Below are 13,236 nucleotides of genomic sequence, written 5' to 3'. Positions count from 1 at the left end.
GATCTGTGAAAGACATACACAAAGCAATGAATGAACTAAAGGGAGTTTACCACACCACACATACACGCACGCGCGCGCGCGCGCGCACACACACACACACACACACACACACACACACACACACACACACACACACACACACACACACACACACACACACACAAAAGCATATCATTTGAAAGAGCAAAGGATGACATTAAATTAGTTTTCACATAGGGATTACACAGCAATGACTGTCTCATAGCCTAAACTGTATTTATTTCTGACATACAGTAGCCTACAGATTTTTATTCATGAGACATTATTGCTAATGCATTTTCATTATATTTATTTAATTAGCCTACATTTTCAAATGTCTGTCAATGTATTATTTATAATACTTTGTATTGAAAATCCATACATGTAGGCCTACTGAGCAGTGATGTAAAGTAACCAAGTAGAGCTCTATATATATTTCGGCTATTTGAAAATAGCCAATCTACAAGCTCACAACGTGTCGCATGGCTAGGCATTGTGAGCTTGTAGATCTGCTATTTTCAAAAGATTTGTATACATTTTGAAAACTTCAAATGGGACATTCTGCATGATGAGTAGCTTACTTTTACTTTTTGGTACTTTGATGCCAATACTTTTGTACTTCTACTAAAGTAAATTATTTTACTTGTAACAGAGTATTTCTACATGGTGGTATTGAAACTTTTATTGAAGTAAAACATGTGAGTACTTCTTCCTCCACCAACTGGTACTGCGGATGATTAATCCAGTCCAGAAGTCCACCCCAGGTTTTACCACCACAAAGGTTATTGGTGCAGCTTAAACCGAGATCTGTTGGATCCTCTCACCAGCGCAAAGCGGCGCAGTTTCTCCGTTTACACAGATCGGTACAACAGATCCACAATATCCACCTCCACCACTACATGCCCGGAGACACTGACACAGAGCATCTAGAGATCTACGAAGTGCGGCAGCGTTAGCCCTATACCTTGTCTAGAGTCGCTATCACTCATATGCTAAAATGTGATGATGTGATGAAGTGGTAGTCCTGCCAGCTTTTCAAACAGATTAGTGGATAATTACCTCGAAGCAGCAGTGTTTTATATGTGTTAACACAGGACACATAAATACCACGCTGACCTTTGACTGGTGGCGAATGACAAATCAAAGGTCGGTGCTTCTCCTCCTGAGCGCGACTGGGATCCAGATCGCATCTCTTCTGCCAGAGCACTGGTCTGCACGGCCAAAGGGACAATGGTAGAAAGCCCTCTGAAAGGTATGATCTAATGAATGTTTATTATAGGCTCTGTGTGACACGTTCTGCTTATTGAGACTCACTGGTTGTCTCAGAGCATCGTCTTCTTAGATGGAGAATGTTACATAATAATCCCTCATCATCTCAGAAACGGTCTTTCATGATGAATCTGCAGCTGTCTTCTAACATGGCATGGGGTTGTGATTGAGCCGTAATATGATTAACTGAAATTATAGCTATTATTATTTATTTATTTTATTGGGGGGGCGGCAACTGTAATGATGTTATCGTTAATTATTCCTATCAGTGTGAGTTCTCACACTGAATTGGCAACTGTTCTCTGGCGCTATATAGGGCAAGGTGCTGGTGGAGGAGGGAAAGCGCAGGTATATCACGACATCATCTCATTATAGGTTTTCTCTTTTCTGTTTATGCTATGGCTAATGAGTCAGTGCTGTCTGATTATTATAATCTGATTTTACCGAGGCCACATGCCTTTTAAGGTGACAAGCAGCTGAAAACTATTGCCGATAGATTGAAATAACCAACGAACACTGATGTGTTGGATTTCGACAGGTGTCTTTTATTTAGCCCAAGCTACTACGAGATTAGTCTAAAGGTCGAGAGGAAGACAGCAGTAGCCTACTGTAGCAGATGGCTATTCTTTTAATGCTGAGTGCGCTTTTTCGTGTCACCGGCGAAAGGCATGCGAAACAGGTCACGGTTGATGATTTCTCATTATTTTACTGTCTTGAAATCGGTTTGAGATGCTCGTTTCAATGGCTCATATGCAGCAAGCACCAGTAGCCTACAGGCTATGCTGGTGAAAAATAATATTGACCTATGCCTATGGCTATGTATTTGATCGGGATGGGAACTCCCTTCCATCATCATCATCGTTGGAGCAGCTCTGTGGCATCAGCTGACGGCGGTGTCTTCTCCCTGCCGTCCAATACCGCACTGCCACTGGCGCATCACCGCCGACGTCACGTCACATGAGCAGCTTGCTGCCGCTGCCCGACATGGTTCCATATAATATCGATCATTGTCACCCTGTTATGCAGCACAGTTGGCTATATTATTTACTTTTTCTGCCCGGTTCTTTACAATACGGTGGGGTTCACTTTGGATGTAAAATGAATGATAGCCTAGTAGCCTAGTCAGTCTACACGACGATTTGTAATATATACTTAGGCATACTAGAGGTTCGGGCTGCTACGCGGCCCTCACATCTAGTAGCCTAAAATATAGGCTATATATAGTATTATTATAATTATTGTGGGCATGCACATGGCTACATATTTAATGACAAACGCCATGCAACAACAGATGAGCGCAGAGTGCGCACACTCCAAATACTTGCAGACTTTTAGTTATGTGTGGGCAAGGTTTGTGTTCCTATGAGTCAATGTCTACCTGGTCTGGTGACAGTTACAACACACACACACACACACACACACACACACACACACACACACACACACACACACACACACACTCACAACTCGACGCATGCGCAGTTTGATATCAACTGCGTAATGTGCGTATATACTCCCGACCTGTGGGCAGTGGTGTTTTGGTCGTTGGACGGGACACCGCGGCGTGTGGCCAGTATTTTTTCACTCGTACGCACATGTACGGCACGGTACGGTGCACGCGCGTGCACGCCACTGCCGTGCCGCCGTACCGTACTGCCGGGGAAAAAAATCAGCATTACACCACTCCCTGTGGGAGGCAGCAAAGTGCCCAAGGCATCCAGTGTGGCAGAAAGTACATGAAGAAGAAGGATGAAATAGTTTGCTACTGAGGCGAAATATGGGCAAAATAACGAATACAAATGTATACTGAACAATTAAAAGTACACTAAAGGCGACAGGCATGATTGATTTTTAGGCGAAATGTGTGTAGGAAATTGGACAGGTGGTCTGCTAGAACATAGCAGAAACAAAGGGTCCTACCAGACCAACCACTATATGCAACTGTATAGATAGGCCTATACAAGATATAAGCATTAGCATGCTGCTTTGAAATAATAATGGTAATACAGAGCATGCCAGGCTAAGGAACAGTAAACCAAAAGAGCACACAAAAAAAGTCAGTATTCATTAACCAAAATGACAAAGATCCATTGATTGCTCTACTGTATACTGCTTTTCAGGCAATCAACAGCTGCTTGTGCATTGTGTTGTCAATTGGTTTGCATAGAACAGATTCCAGGCTCTTTTAGCTAGTGTGGGGATAGCTAATCATTAATCCAACCACCCTTTAAGATGATGTTGAATTAAATGAGTAAAACAATAAAAGCTTGTTTGATCTTTTACCAGAGAAACAATAGTTATACTCTGCTAGAAACAGAGATTTCTCTATATAGGTCAAAGTCATCTAATGAAATACGTCATTGTAATTAGGTTAAGTTTTCTTTTTGAGTCAAAAGGTTTTTGAGAGCAGTTTGAGAATGAATTAGCCTACACATTGTAGTGGTAGCTTTAACGAAAGACTCAGAAATTAGGGTTTTATAAGGCTTGGCAGGAATTCCTATAAAACCATCACAAAGTTAAAATGTATAGGCCTATAAACCAGACTATTTTCAACATGCAAGACTTTCATTTCTGTGAATGTTTGTTTTTGCTCTTTTATATGGCTTGACTGAACTCATCAGGGCATCCAGCACTTGAATAAATACTATAGGCTAGTCTAACCATTCCCTTACATCCAGAACCCACAAAAGAGTAAGGGTAAATATATTGGATGCACCTAACAGCACAGCACAGGAAGCTGAACCCTGGAACGGCAGCACTTTGCATCCGGTTATTGCAGGGGTACCACACATCCCTTTTGGGAATCCTGTCCCACTGTGCTTTTGAGCTTTTGACTCTGCTCTGCTGAAAGGGTTTCCCAGACTCATGTCCTCAGTTAACAAACCATGCAGCGTTTCAGTTGCCAGGGGCTAAGGCCAAGGAAGGAAGCACGCCTTCACTTTTCTACTGAGGCCACACATCACGAAAAAAAAACAAAAAAAACAAAACATTAACTTAATAGGAGACTCCATATTCATTTATGTTGACATTTTGAATTGTTTTATCAAAGGTTTGGCTTGGTCTCTATGGGGGACAATGTGTGCTGTCAATTAGCCTACAGCAAGAAGGGAGAAATCATATAAAGCAAGCAGTGAAGGCTTTCTCTGATTGAGAAAGCCTAGCAGCCTACTATTATGCAATGCCATTTCCAACTAAAGGCCAGTCCACACCAATGCAACTCCTTGCAACTCCTTGCAACATGCAACTATTTGCAACCATTATCCCCAATGACAGTTGGAAGGAGTTGCATTGGTGTGGAATGGCCTTAAAACAGTTGTGTTGCAAGGAGTTGCGACTATAGTTGCATTGGTGAGGTCTGGCCTTTAGACTCTTTATGTTTTTTTTGTTATATTAAAGCAAGACTATCGCCTTTAGTCTGTTAGCCTAGTTATAATGTGAATGTTGTTAGGAAGCCATCTTACATTATTCTAAAATACTACTTGTTATAATATATAATAACATTTTGATGTAGGTGGCCTACATTTTTAGGTTTTTAATAAACCTAAAACCTAAAAAAATAAATGTCACCTGAATGAAGAGGGCGATGTAGGCTCCAATCCCACCAACCATAGGATTACCATGAAGCCAAGAGAGCTTGGGAGGGCTCAGGAAAATCCCCCCTGCCCTGTCCCACTGCTCACAAATAAAGCTGACAAATGTCATCCTCCTGATGACAACACAGCTCTGTATAGATTTAGAAAATAGTATATTTGAAAATAGCCAATCTACAAGCTCACTATGCGTCCTGAGCTTGTAGATCTGCTATTTTCAATAACTCTTGCAATAAAATGTGGGACATTTGGAATATTTTTGAAACATTCTAAAAATAAATAGTATAGACAGTGATGGCACAAGCTGCGTCGTAGTAAAATGCGGTGCTGATGATGACAATAGCGCCTCCTCCTCCTCCTCCTCATCTTCCCCTCCAGACCAGAGAGAGAGAGAGAGAGAGAGAGAGACGGCAGAACAACCACGCTAGGCCACCCGGTGGCACACAGACATCTCCCACATTGAAAACGGGACATATTCGACGGTCGTTTATTATTATAGGACATGTGGATTATTACCCATCAGTAGCCGCTGTATATTTATTCCTTTGTCTTTAATAATTTGTCTCCTTTTGGTAATGAGCTTATTGGGAGGCTATAAGAAAAAGACGAGTTACGATGGCTATGAATCTTTGCAGTTGGTCGATAGCAGCAGCGGAGACAGCAGCTTCGGTATCGGAGGAGGAGGAGGAGGGAGAGGAGGAGGAGGGAGCGGTTCTTCTCTTGGAGGAGGCTCTATAGCAGCGACTCTCGGACCCAAGGCGAGCCCGGCGCTGCGAGAGGAGCACTGCAGCACCATGGACAGCTCAGGTAAACGTGCTGCGAGATGAGCACAGTAGGCTGTAGCTCACTAGAAGCGTGCCGAGCCGAGCCGCGCCGTGCTGTGCCATGGCGTGGTCTAGTAAAAAAAGGATGTGTGGGCTACGGGCTATTACTAGCCTAAATGCGGAATATAAATGTTTGCACCAATTCATGTTCCCTAATATGTGTAAAAGTATCATTTTGTTTGTGCTTTGTGTGTGTTTGTTTCTAGTGTGTTTCATCTAGCTCTGGACGGTCCATAGCGTTAGAAGGAGTTCTCCTTAACGCTGTTACCTTTCAGCCGTTGCCTGCACACCGCCGGTAGCGCAGCCTCTCGTCTGTAGTAAAAAATAAAGAATACACTTTTGCTACTCACCAAAACTAAGACGCCTTTAAGATGTTGAAAGCCTACTCTCCGTAGTGGGGACACTCTGAGACCCCCACCTCACGTCTAAAATACACCTTTTGGCCAGAAAAGAAAATATTCCACCGGATGGGGAAATGTTTTAGTTACTCCACTGCGCCCCCTACAGATCGTGTCAATAGAAAATGTCATTGACCAAATCTGTAGGGGGCGCAGTGGTGTAACCATTTCCCCCCTATCTGGTGGAATACTTTTCTTTTCTGTCCAAAAAGTGTATTTTAGACGTGAGGTGGGGGTCTCAGAGTGTTCCCACCAAAGCAAGTAGGCTTTGTTTTGGTGAGTAGCAAAAGTGTATTCTTTATTTTCACTACAGACGAGAGGCTGCGCTAACGGGAGTATGTGGGCAATGGCTGAAAGGCACATAGCGTTAAGGAGAACTCCTTCTACGCTATGGACCAGAGCTATGTTTCATCATATATCGGGGCCTGTAGTCCAGCTATGAAACGTGAATACCCTACTATCTGTTAAACCGTGACATTTTAGCATCATTGAGGAGAATACTAGGCTACCATATGGCGAACAGATAGGCTAGGCTATGCCGTAATTTGATACAGTTACCCTATCTAACCATGCTTTGTCTCTCAATCAAGGCGTTTGCATAAAACTAGTAAAAGCTTTGTCTACATGTTTCTCTTTCAATGACATGAAATGATGAATGAACAGTTGTAGGCAGCTGTGTTTCATTAAAATCTATCTAACAAGCAATCAAAACCCAAGATACCTTACTGAGCCCAGTTCCAACAAATTCCAACAAATTCAAATGAAAATAGATCAGGTAAAATAATATTAGGGCTAACAGCAATAGTGCTGACATTACAGTATAGTAAAAAAAATCATTTACCAGTGCATTAATATGGTATATCGAGAATAGAACAGTTATGTAGGCTATTGTACAGCCTGAGAAAACAGGGAGGGTGTTGGGTGTGTAGGCTATACTATGACTGGTCCCCAGGTTTTTCACACTTATCTGTAGAGTATGGATCCTCCCCTTGTTCACTGCAGTGATCTGAAAAGTCAGCTTGCCTCTGGGGATGGAGGCGAGGCAAGAAGCAATGTCAGCTCCGGATGTCATGAGAGAGAGAGAGAGAGAGAGGGAGAGGGAGAGGACATACACAGTGTCAGATTGTCTGTCTGGTTAGTGGACCCCTCTGGCTAGTCTTTGCAGTAGCTTATGAGTATCTGTTTCTGTCCATGTGTGTCCCTGTGTGTCCATAGATCACAACAGGCCGGATATTGAAGTTCAAAGGTTGGAGCTTTAGAAAGAGAGCGACATTTAGACACACAGCGGATGATCTCTCTGTCTGTTCGTCTATTTCTATGAGTGCCTGACTGCCTGGTTTATCTTGCTGCTGTATGCTTTCTTATCTGACAGAAGCTGTGTCAGTGCCGCCCTAGCCTGTTGTTGTTAACAGGCTTGCTACCAGAGCATGCTTACTCCCACATCCATCTGGGCACAGATATGCACTCGGCAGCCAGGCAGGCACAGAGGCATGGCTAACAGGCTGACAAGCAGACATGAGCAGGGAGTCAACAGAAAGGCAAATAGATTAGTAAAGCCATGCATGGAGATAGACAGAGAGACAAATAGATAAATCATGCAGGATGTCTCGTGGACACTGGCTTATGGCAACTTCACCGCCCTCAAGCTTTTTGAACTTTTGACAGCACAACCGACTTGAGTTTGTGGCACCGTAATTAGATTCACATGTAGTTTGTCACAACACAATGAACACATTATTATCATTATGATAATATTTGCAAAGGGCAAGGCGAAAAATATCTGTTTTGGGTGAAGTATATAAAATATCTTCACCACAGCACTCTCATAGTCCAAAGTCAATTTTATGGGTATCAACCACATCGTTATTATACATATTCACTGTCAGGAAGAAATCTTGTATGTCCAAAACCATAACTTTTCAGGAAATGGAACAAAGAAAACGTGTGTTCCAATGGATCCCATGTAGGCTAGTTATTATTTCGTCAAGATCTTGTTAATACTTTTCATTGGATAAATATTGATACAACTCACAGACACACTTAACCACTTTCAACCTGGTGTCCCTATTTGGATCATGTCATTATAGGAAACAAATTACATTTTCAAACATAGTGGGTCTACTAGCTCACAATACGACACAATGTGAGCTTATAGATTGGCTATTTTCACTGCATGATACGACGTGACATAAAATAATAAATCAAAAAGGTGAAATTTCATACTTAAGTTTAGATGTAATTGGATAGAAATACTTTTATTAGCAATCACGGTTTCAGTCTTATTATGAATCAGGGTATTTCTTCGTAATTTTAGGGTGAGTACATGGTATTTGTAATTATTCAGTATTTGTTACATGGCATTTGAACACCTGGTCTCACTGAGGCCCAGTGAGCAACATTAGAGCTCCTACCAACTATGGTCCCTCATAAGCTGATTTTGGTTTAAAAACGAATTAAATTCAAGTGAATAAAACTATATCTAATCATTATACTGCAGCATTTCCGTATCGACCTGGGAAACGCTTAGCTCATTGCTCCCATGGCCCACGAGTTGCGAACTTTACTGTCCGTAACTTCCTACTCAAGACCAAGGGAGCTCCTCTCACTCCCCGGTAGCAGATGATGAATCATAGATTCATTGTCCCATTAGCAATATCTGTAATAAAGCAGCTTAGAGTCTGGATTGGCGGCACAGTATAGTGTTCCTGCGCAGGACACAACAAAGCCCACCACCGTATGTATATGGTCGTGGAGTTTTGTTTGTGTGCCTCTGTTTTCATGTCTATTTGCCGATCATTCTGTCTGTCCATCTATCTATGTATGTGTAATTTTCTTTCTTCATGTTATGCATCATTTTGTATCTGTGTGTGCATCTTTACCATTCACGCACAAATCCGGATATGGAAGGTGCAAGATTGGGCCTCCATAGACACAGTCAGACACACCATTGATCTCTTACAAAAGCCAGGGCTCTCTCTTTCTCTTTTTCTCTCTCTCTCTCTCTCTCTCTCTCTCTCTCTCTCACACATCAATGCTTGAGCGATGAAAAGGGTGGGAGGCAGACGTGGGAGCCGGATGGGGGGGGGGGGGGGGGGAGTAGGAAGAAGGGAAGCAGAGAGAAGAGCTCTTAAGGACAAATTTGTTTGTGAGGCAGCTTTCTCTGTGGATGGGACTCTTTGAAGCCGTGAGTTCCTTCATCAGACTGATCCTCTTCAACTTCCTCTACACCTGCACAAGCACAGAGTTGTAAGAAATGACTGACCATGTCAGCTTTTCATCATTTTCATTTTAAATGAGTGATTATAATTGTTCTTAAGTCATGCCAGCTGATACGGTATAGATAAAGGGCTTCCCAAAGTGTAATGCTGGTGTCATGGGATTGCTATAACAAAATGACATTTATGTTTTGTATCACACAATTAAAGCATGTTAGTCTTCATGTGAAGTAGTTTGGGCTACAAATAGGATAGAATATTTCTGGCTATTTGACAGATGTCAGGAAGTGCTATTGTGCTCTTTTTATGTGATGTCACCATGAAATCAATCAATCAATCAATTAATCAATCAATCAATTCGTAGGCCACACTTTCCCTAAATTTCAAAGAAGTTACAGGAAACTACTTACTTACACCTATAGCCCAACTTTGGGCATAGGCCACGAACAAGTGCTCTCCAGGCATCTCGGTCCTGGGCCAGTTTCTCCAGCTGTCCTCATGTGTGGCCACTGGCCAGATCTCATCACATCTGCCATCCAGGTCACACCTGCCAGGTGTTTCTTGGTCTGCCCCTCTTCCTTCTCCCTTGTGGGTTCCAGAACAGGGTGTATCTTGTGATATTAGATGCAGGTGTGCGAAGAGTGTGGCCAATCCCTCCCCATAGTCCGTGCGCCAGTAGGGTTGGTTGGTACCATCTGAGGGGAGTAATGCTCATAGGGATTTTTGGCCAGGTATACATCTAGAGTTAGAAAACATGTGATAGCATTGCACCAGTGGTAGCTATATATGTGTGCTGTCTTGTATTATAACACTACCAGAAAGAGATGTGTGAGAAATGAGACGGGTCAATAGTCCTATATGAAAATAATATTATTTACTGGTTTGGGATTGTGGGGATTGTGAATGCATTTGGCACAAGGGGAAAGTGGTAAAGTGAATGTTATTATTTTGATTGATTGAATACTTTATTAAGAGTTTGCAAATAGTACAGTGGTACGGGTTAGCGATTTTGCCATGTAAACAATTGCTGGTGAAAAACTGCTGCAAATATGTAATGGTAAAATAAATACTATTATTACTTACACACCTACCTTATATTTGATTTATTGAATTTCATAATAAATTTCCTTATGCAATGCTATCACATATTTTCTAGCACTAGGGGTGCGTGTATACCTTTCCAAAAATCACAATACATATACATACACACACTACATTTTGTTTATTTAATTTCATGCTACATTTCCTTAGAATCTGTTATATGTAAACATGGTATTAAATCTTTAGGTTATTTACAGTGGAAACCTTTAAAGGCCAGTCCACTCCAATGATTTGCAACGCAACTAGTTGCAAGTGCAATACTTGCAACTACTTGCAACCATTTCCCCAAAGGCACCGGTCTGTAACTGTCACTCAATCCAGACTGCTGCAATGTCTTGCAACTGGTTGCAAGTTGCGACTAGTTTCATTGGTGTGGATTGGCCTCAACAGCTTTCACGAAAACAGAAGTACACCTTGTGTAATGTATAGTCAATATACTGTATGTTGCCACTGCCAGTTATAGATGACATTTCTAGAGTTGATAATTTTAACAACTTTTCTGAAAAACATATTGTCTGAGCTATGCCCACCATTTTCCAAAGAAAGAGGGTCAATAATAATCCGTTTGAAGTGGAATGCCTCATTTGGTTCTATCTATCATTTTGAAAAGTGTGTTTTGGTATGGAGTTATGAATGGAGTGATAACACACAGAAAGCTACCAGCGCTGCAATGCTATCACATATTTTCTACCACTAGGGGTGTATACCTTCCCAAAAATGACTATGAGAATTATTCCCGCCAGATGGTACCCATGGCCCAAATGTGGGGCTGGCTCACAGTCACAGACTACCATCATCTTTGGAGGATTTCTTTCTCTACAGGGTGTTGTCTTGTTCGCTGCCACAGTTCCAGGTTACTGATTGTGTTTGGCCAGCGAATTCGGAGGATTCTTCTAAGGCAGGTGTTATTGAATGCCTGGATTCTTTTCATAGTGTTAACAGTTGTTCTCCAGGTTTCTGCTCCATGCAATAGAACAGGCGTCACCATGGAAGCTGATGGAAAGCTGCTCTTGCCTTGCCAATCCGAACATTCACGTCGGCATCTGTCCCACCCAGTTTATCGACAATACTGCCCAGATAGGTGAAGCTTTCCACCTCCTCTAGTGCTTCACCTTCTAGTGTGATGGGGGTAACGCTGTCTGTGTTTATTTTGAGGACCTTTCTCTTTCGTCTGTGAATGGTGAGGCCAAGGCGTGTTGAGTTATCTGAGACTATGCTGGTTTCCTCTTGCATTTGTTGTTGGGTGTGGGACAGAAGGGCCAAGGTGTCCACTGAATGCCATTCCTTTTCTGTGCTGTAGATGTCTTCAGTTACAGGAAAAGTAGGGAATTAAGTGACTTAGCAAAACGTGTTCTGTCTGTTTCTTCTAACATGCTACAGCTACATTGTATTTCAAGTGTAGCAGAAGTCCGTAAACACATGAACAAATGTCCCCAAACAGACCAGATGAACACAAAGCATCTGCATTTATGGATGTTGTGAAAACCTCAGAGGGTTTTTATCAACTCACTTGTGCATATACAGTAGCTTCTACTGATAGGCCTACCGCTGCATGTTGAAAGCTGTACTTTGAAATGGAAAATAGAGACATTCTTTGTAAGCTCGGTTTAATTGGCGAACTGTGATCGCCATGGGCAAACACTTATTTGATTTTTGTACATTCTTTTGGATCATTTGTAGAACGATTTCACATGGTCATCATAACTGAAAGCAAGCTTTGATATCTGGAAAAATGCCTGTCTATCACAGATACTGGACCTATGCATCTGGAAATGAAAGTACCTAAGGAGTTAGGAGTCTAGGAAATGGAATTCATAAAATGGTGGTCATCTTAAATTCTCTGTTCTGTGGGAAAGACAGAAGTGGGGAAGGAAGAGTGAGCCAGTCTTGCTGATATCAGCAGCCCTGGTGTGTTTTCTCTTTGTATGATTGCTAAACACAGTAAGACACACTGTCAATGATTTCAGCAGCTAAAAGCCACCATGTCAAAATCTTCAAGAGATGCTTATTTGGCTTATTTCTGCTTGTTGACATAGATTCCACCAGAGAGAGAGGGAGAGAGAAATATAATTACAGTGGAAACGGACACATATATCAGTCCATCACTCCATTTCTACACAAAAGGTTACCGGTACAACTCAAAAAAGGAGTCACTTCAGTTGGATGCATACATTACTTTCAGACTATGACTATGATGAGATGCAGTCAAACAGACGTTACTTATAAACTGTATGTCCACTTTGTTTTGGACCAGGTTTATGTGGCTCCTTGTTAGCAAATATTTCTTCTCTCAGTCTACAATGAATATAAATATTCATTCATAATATAATATAAATAACCCCTCATGGATATATGATTGTTGGGTGCAACTTGCAGTAAGACTTATCTTAATTGATTAGCTGTTATTTCGAGATTATCCTTTATATCAATGGCTCTTAACAACACAAATATAATAAATAGCAGATCTACAATCTCACAGCACGTTGCAACCAGATGTATTGTGAGCATGTAGATTGTCTAGTTTCGGCAAAGACACTTTGTGTAGAGGGGAAAAAGGAGGGGACCAAGTATAGACCCCTGGGGGACCTGGGGGAATCAATGAAGTACATATAGGGTTTAAGTGGTTACGTCTGGACCCAGACACCCAGGATACTGCTGGTTTTCATTCTAGCCATGTTAGAATAGAAAACCTAGCAGTATTCTTGGTTCCCAAGACCTAAAGTGAAAGTCAGCACTTTAGAGACAATGTTGGTTTCTTAAAATAGGGGTGAAGACTGAAAATGCATGGTGGGTGGTATTAATCCCTTCTTCACAGTACGAC

General features: G+C 41.8%; 1 protein-coding gene across 1 annotated transcript in view; it reads left to right on the top strand.

The window, feature by feature from the left end:
• Positions 1-5,452: 5,452 nt before the first annotated feature.
• dnajc6 (DnaJ (Hsp40) homolog, subfamily C, member 6) overlaps positions 5,453-13,236 on the top strand; it is a gene marked incomplete at its 5' end in the record, with an annotated part of 42,770 nt that continues 34,986 nt past the window's right edge. Inside the window, one exon of the mRNA XM_084067253.1 lies at positions 5,453-5,684. Within this exon, the coding sequence (XP_083923379.1) occupies positions 5,453-5,684 (232 nt within the window). The remainder of the gene's footprint in view (positions 5,685-13,236) is intronic.

The sequence above is a fragment of the Gymnoscopelus microlampas genome, assembly GCF_963454915.1.
Source record: "Gymnoscopelus microlampas genome assembly, chromosome: 9".
Taxonomy (NCBI): Eukaryota; Metazoa; Chordata; class Actinopteri; order Myctophiformes; family Myctophidae; genus Gymnoscopelus; species Gymnoscopelus microlampas.
The sequence above is the reverse complement of the archived record's forward strand: the minus strand, read 5'-3'. Positions and strand labels throughout refer to the sequence as shown.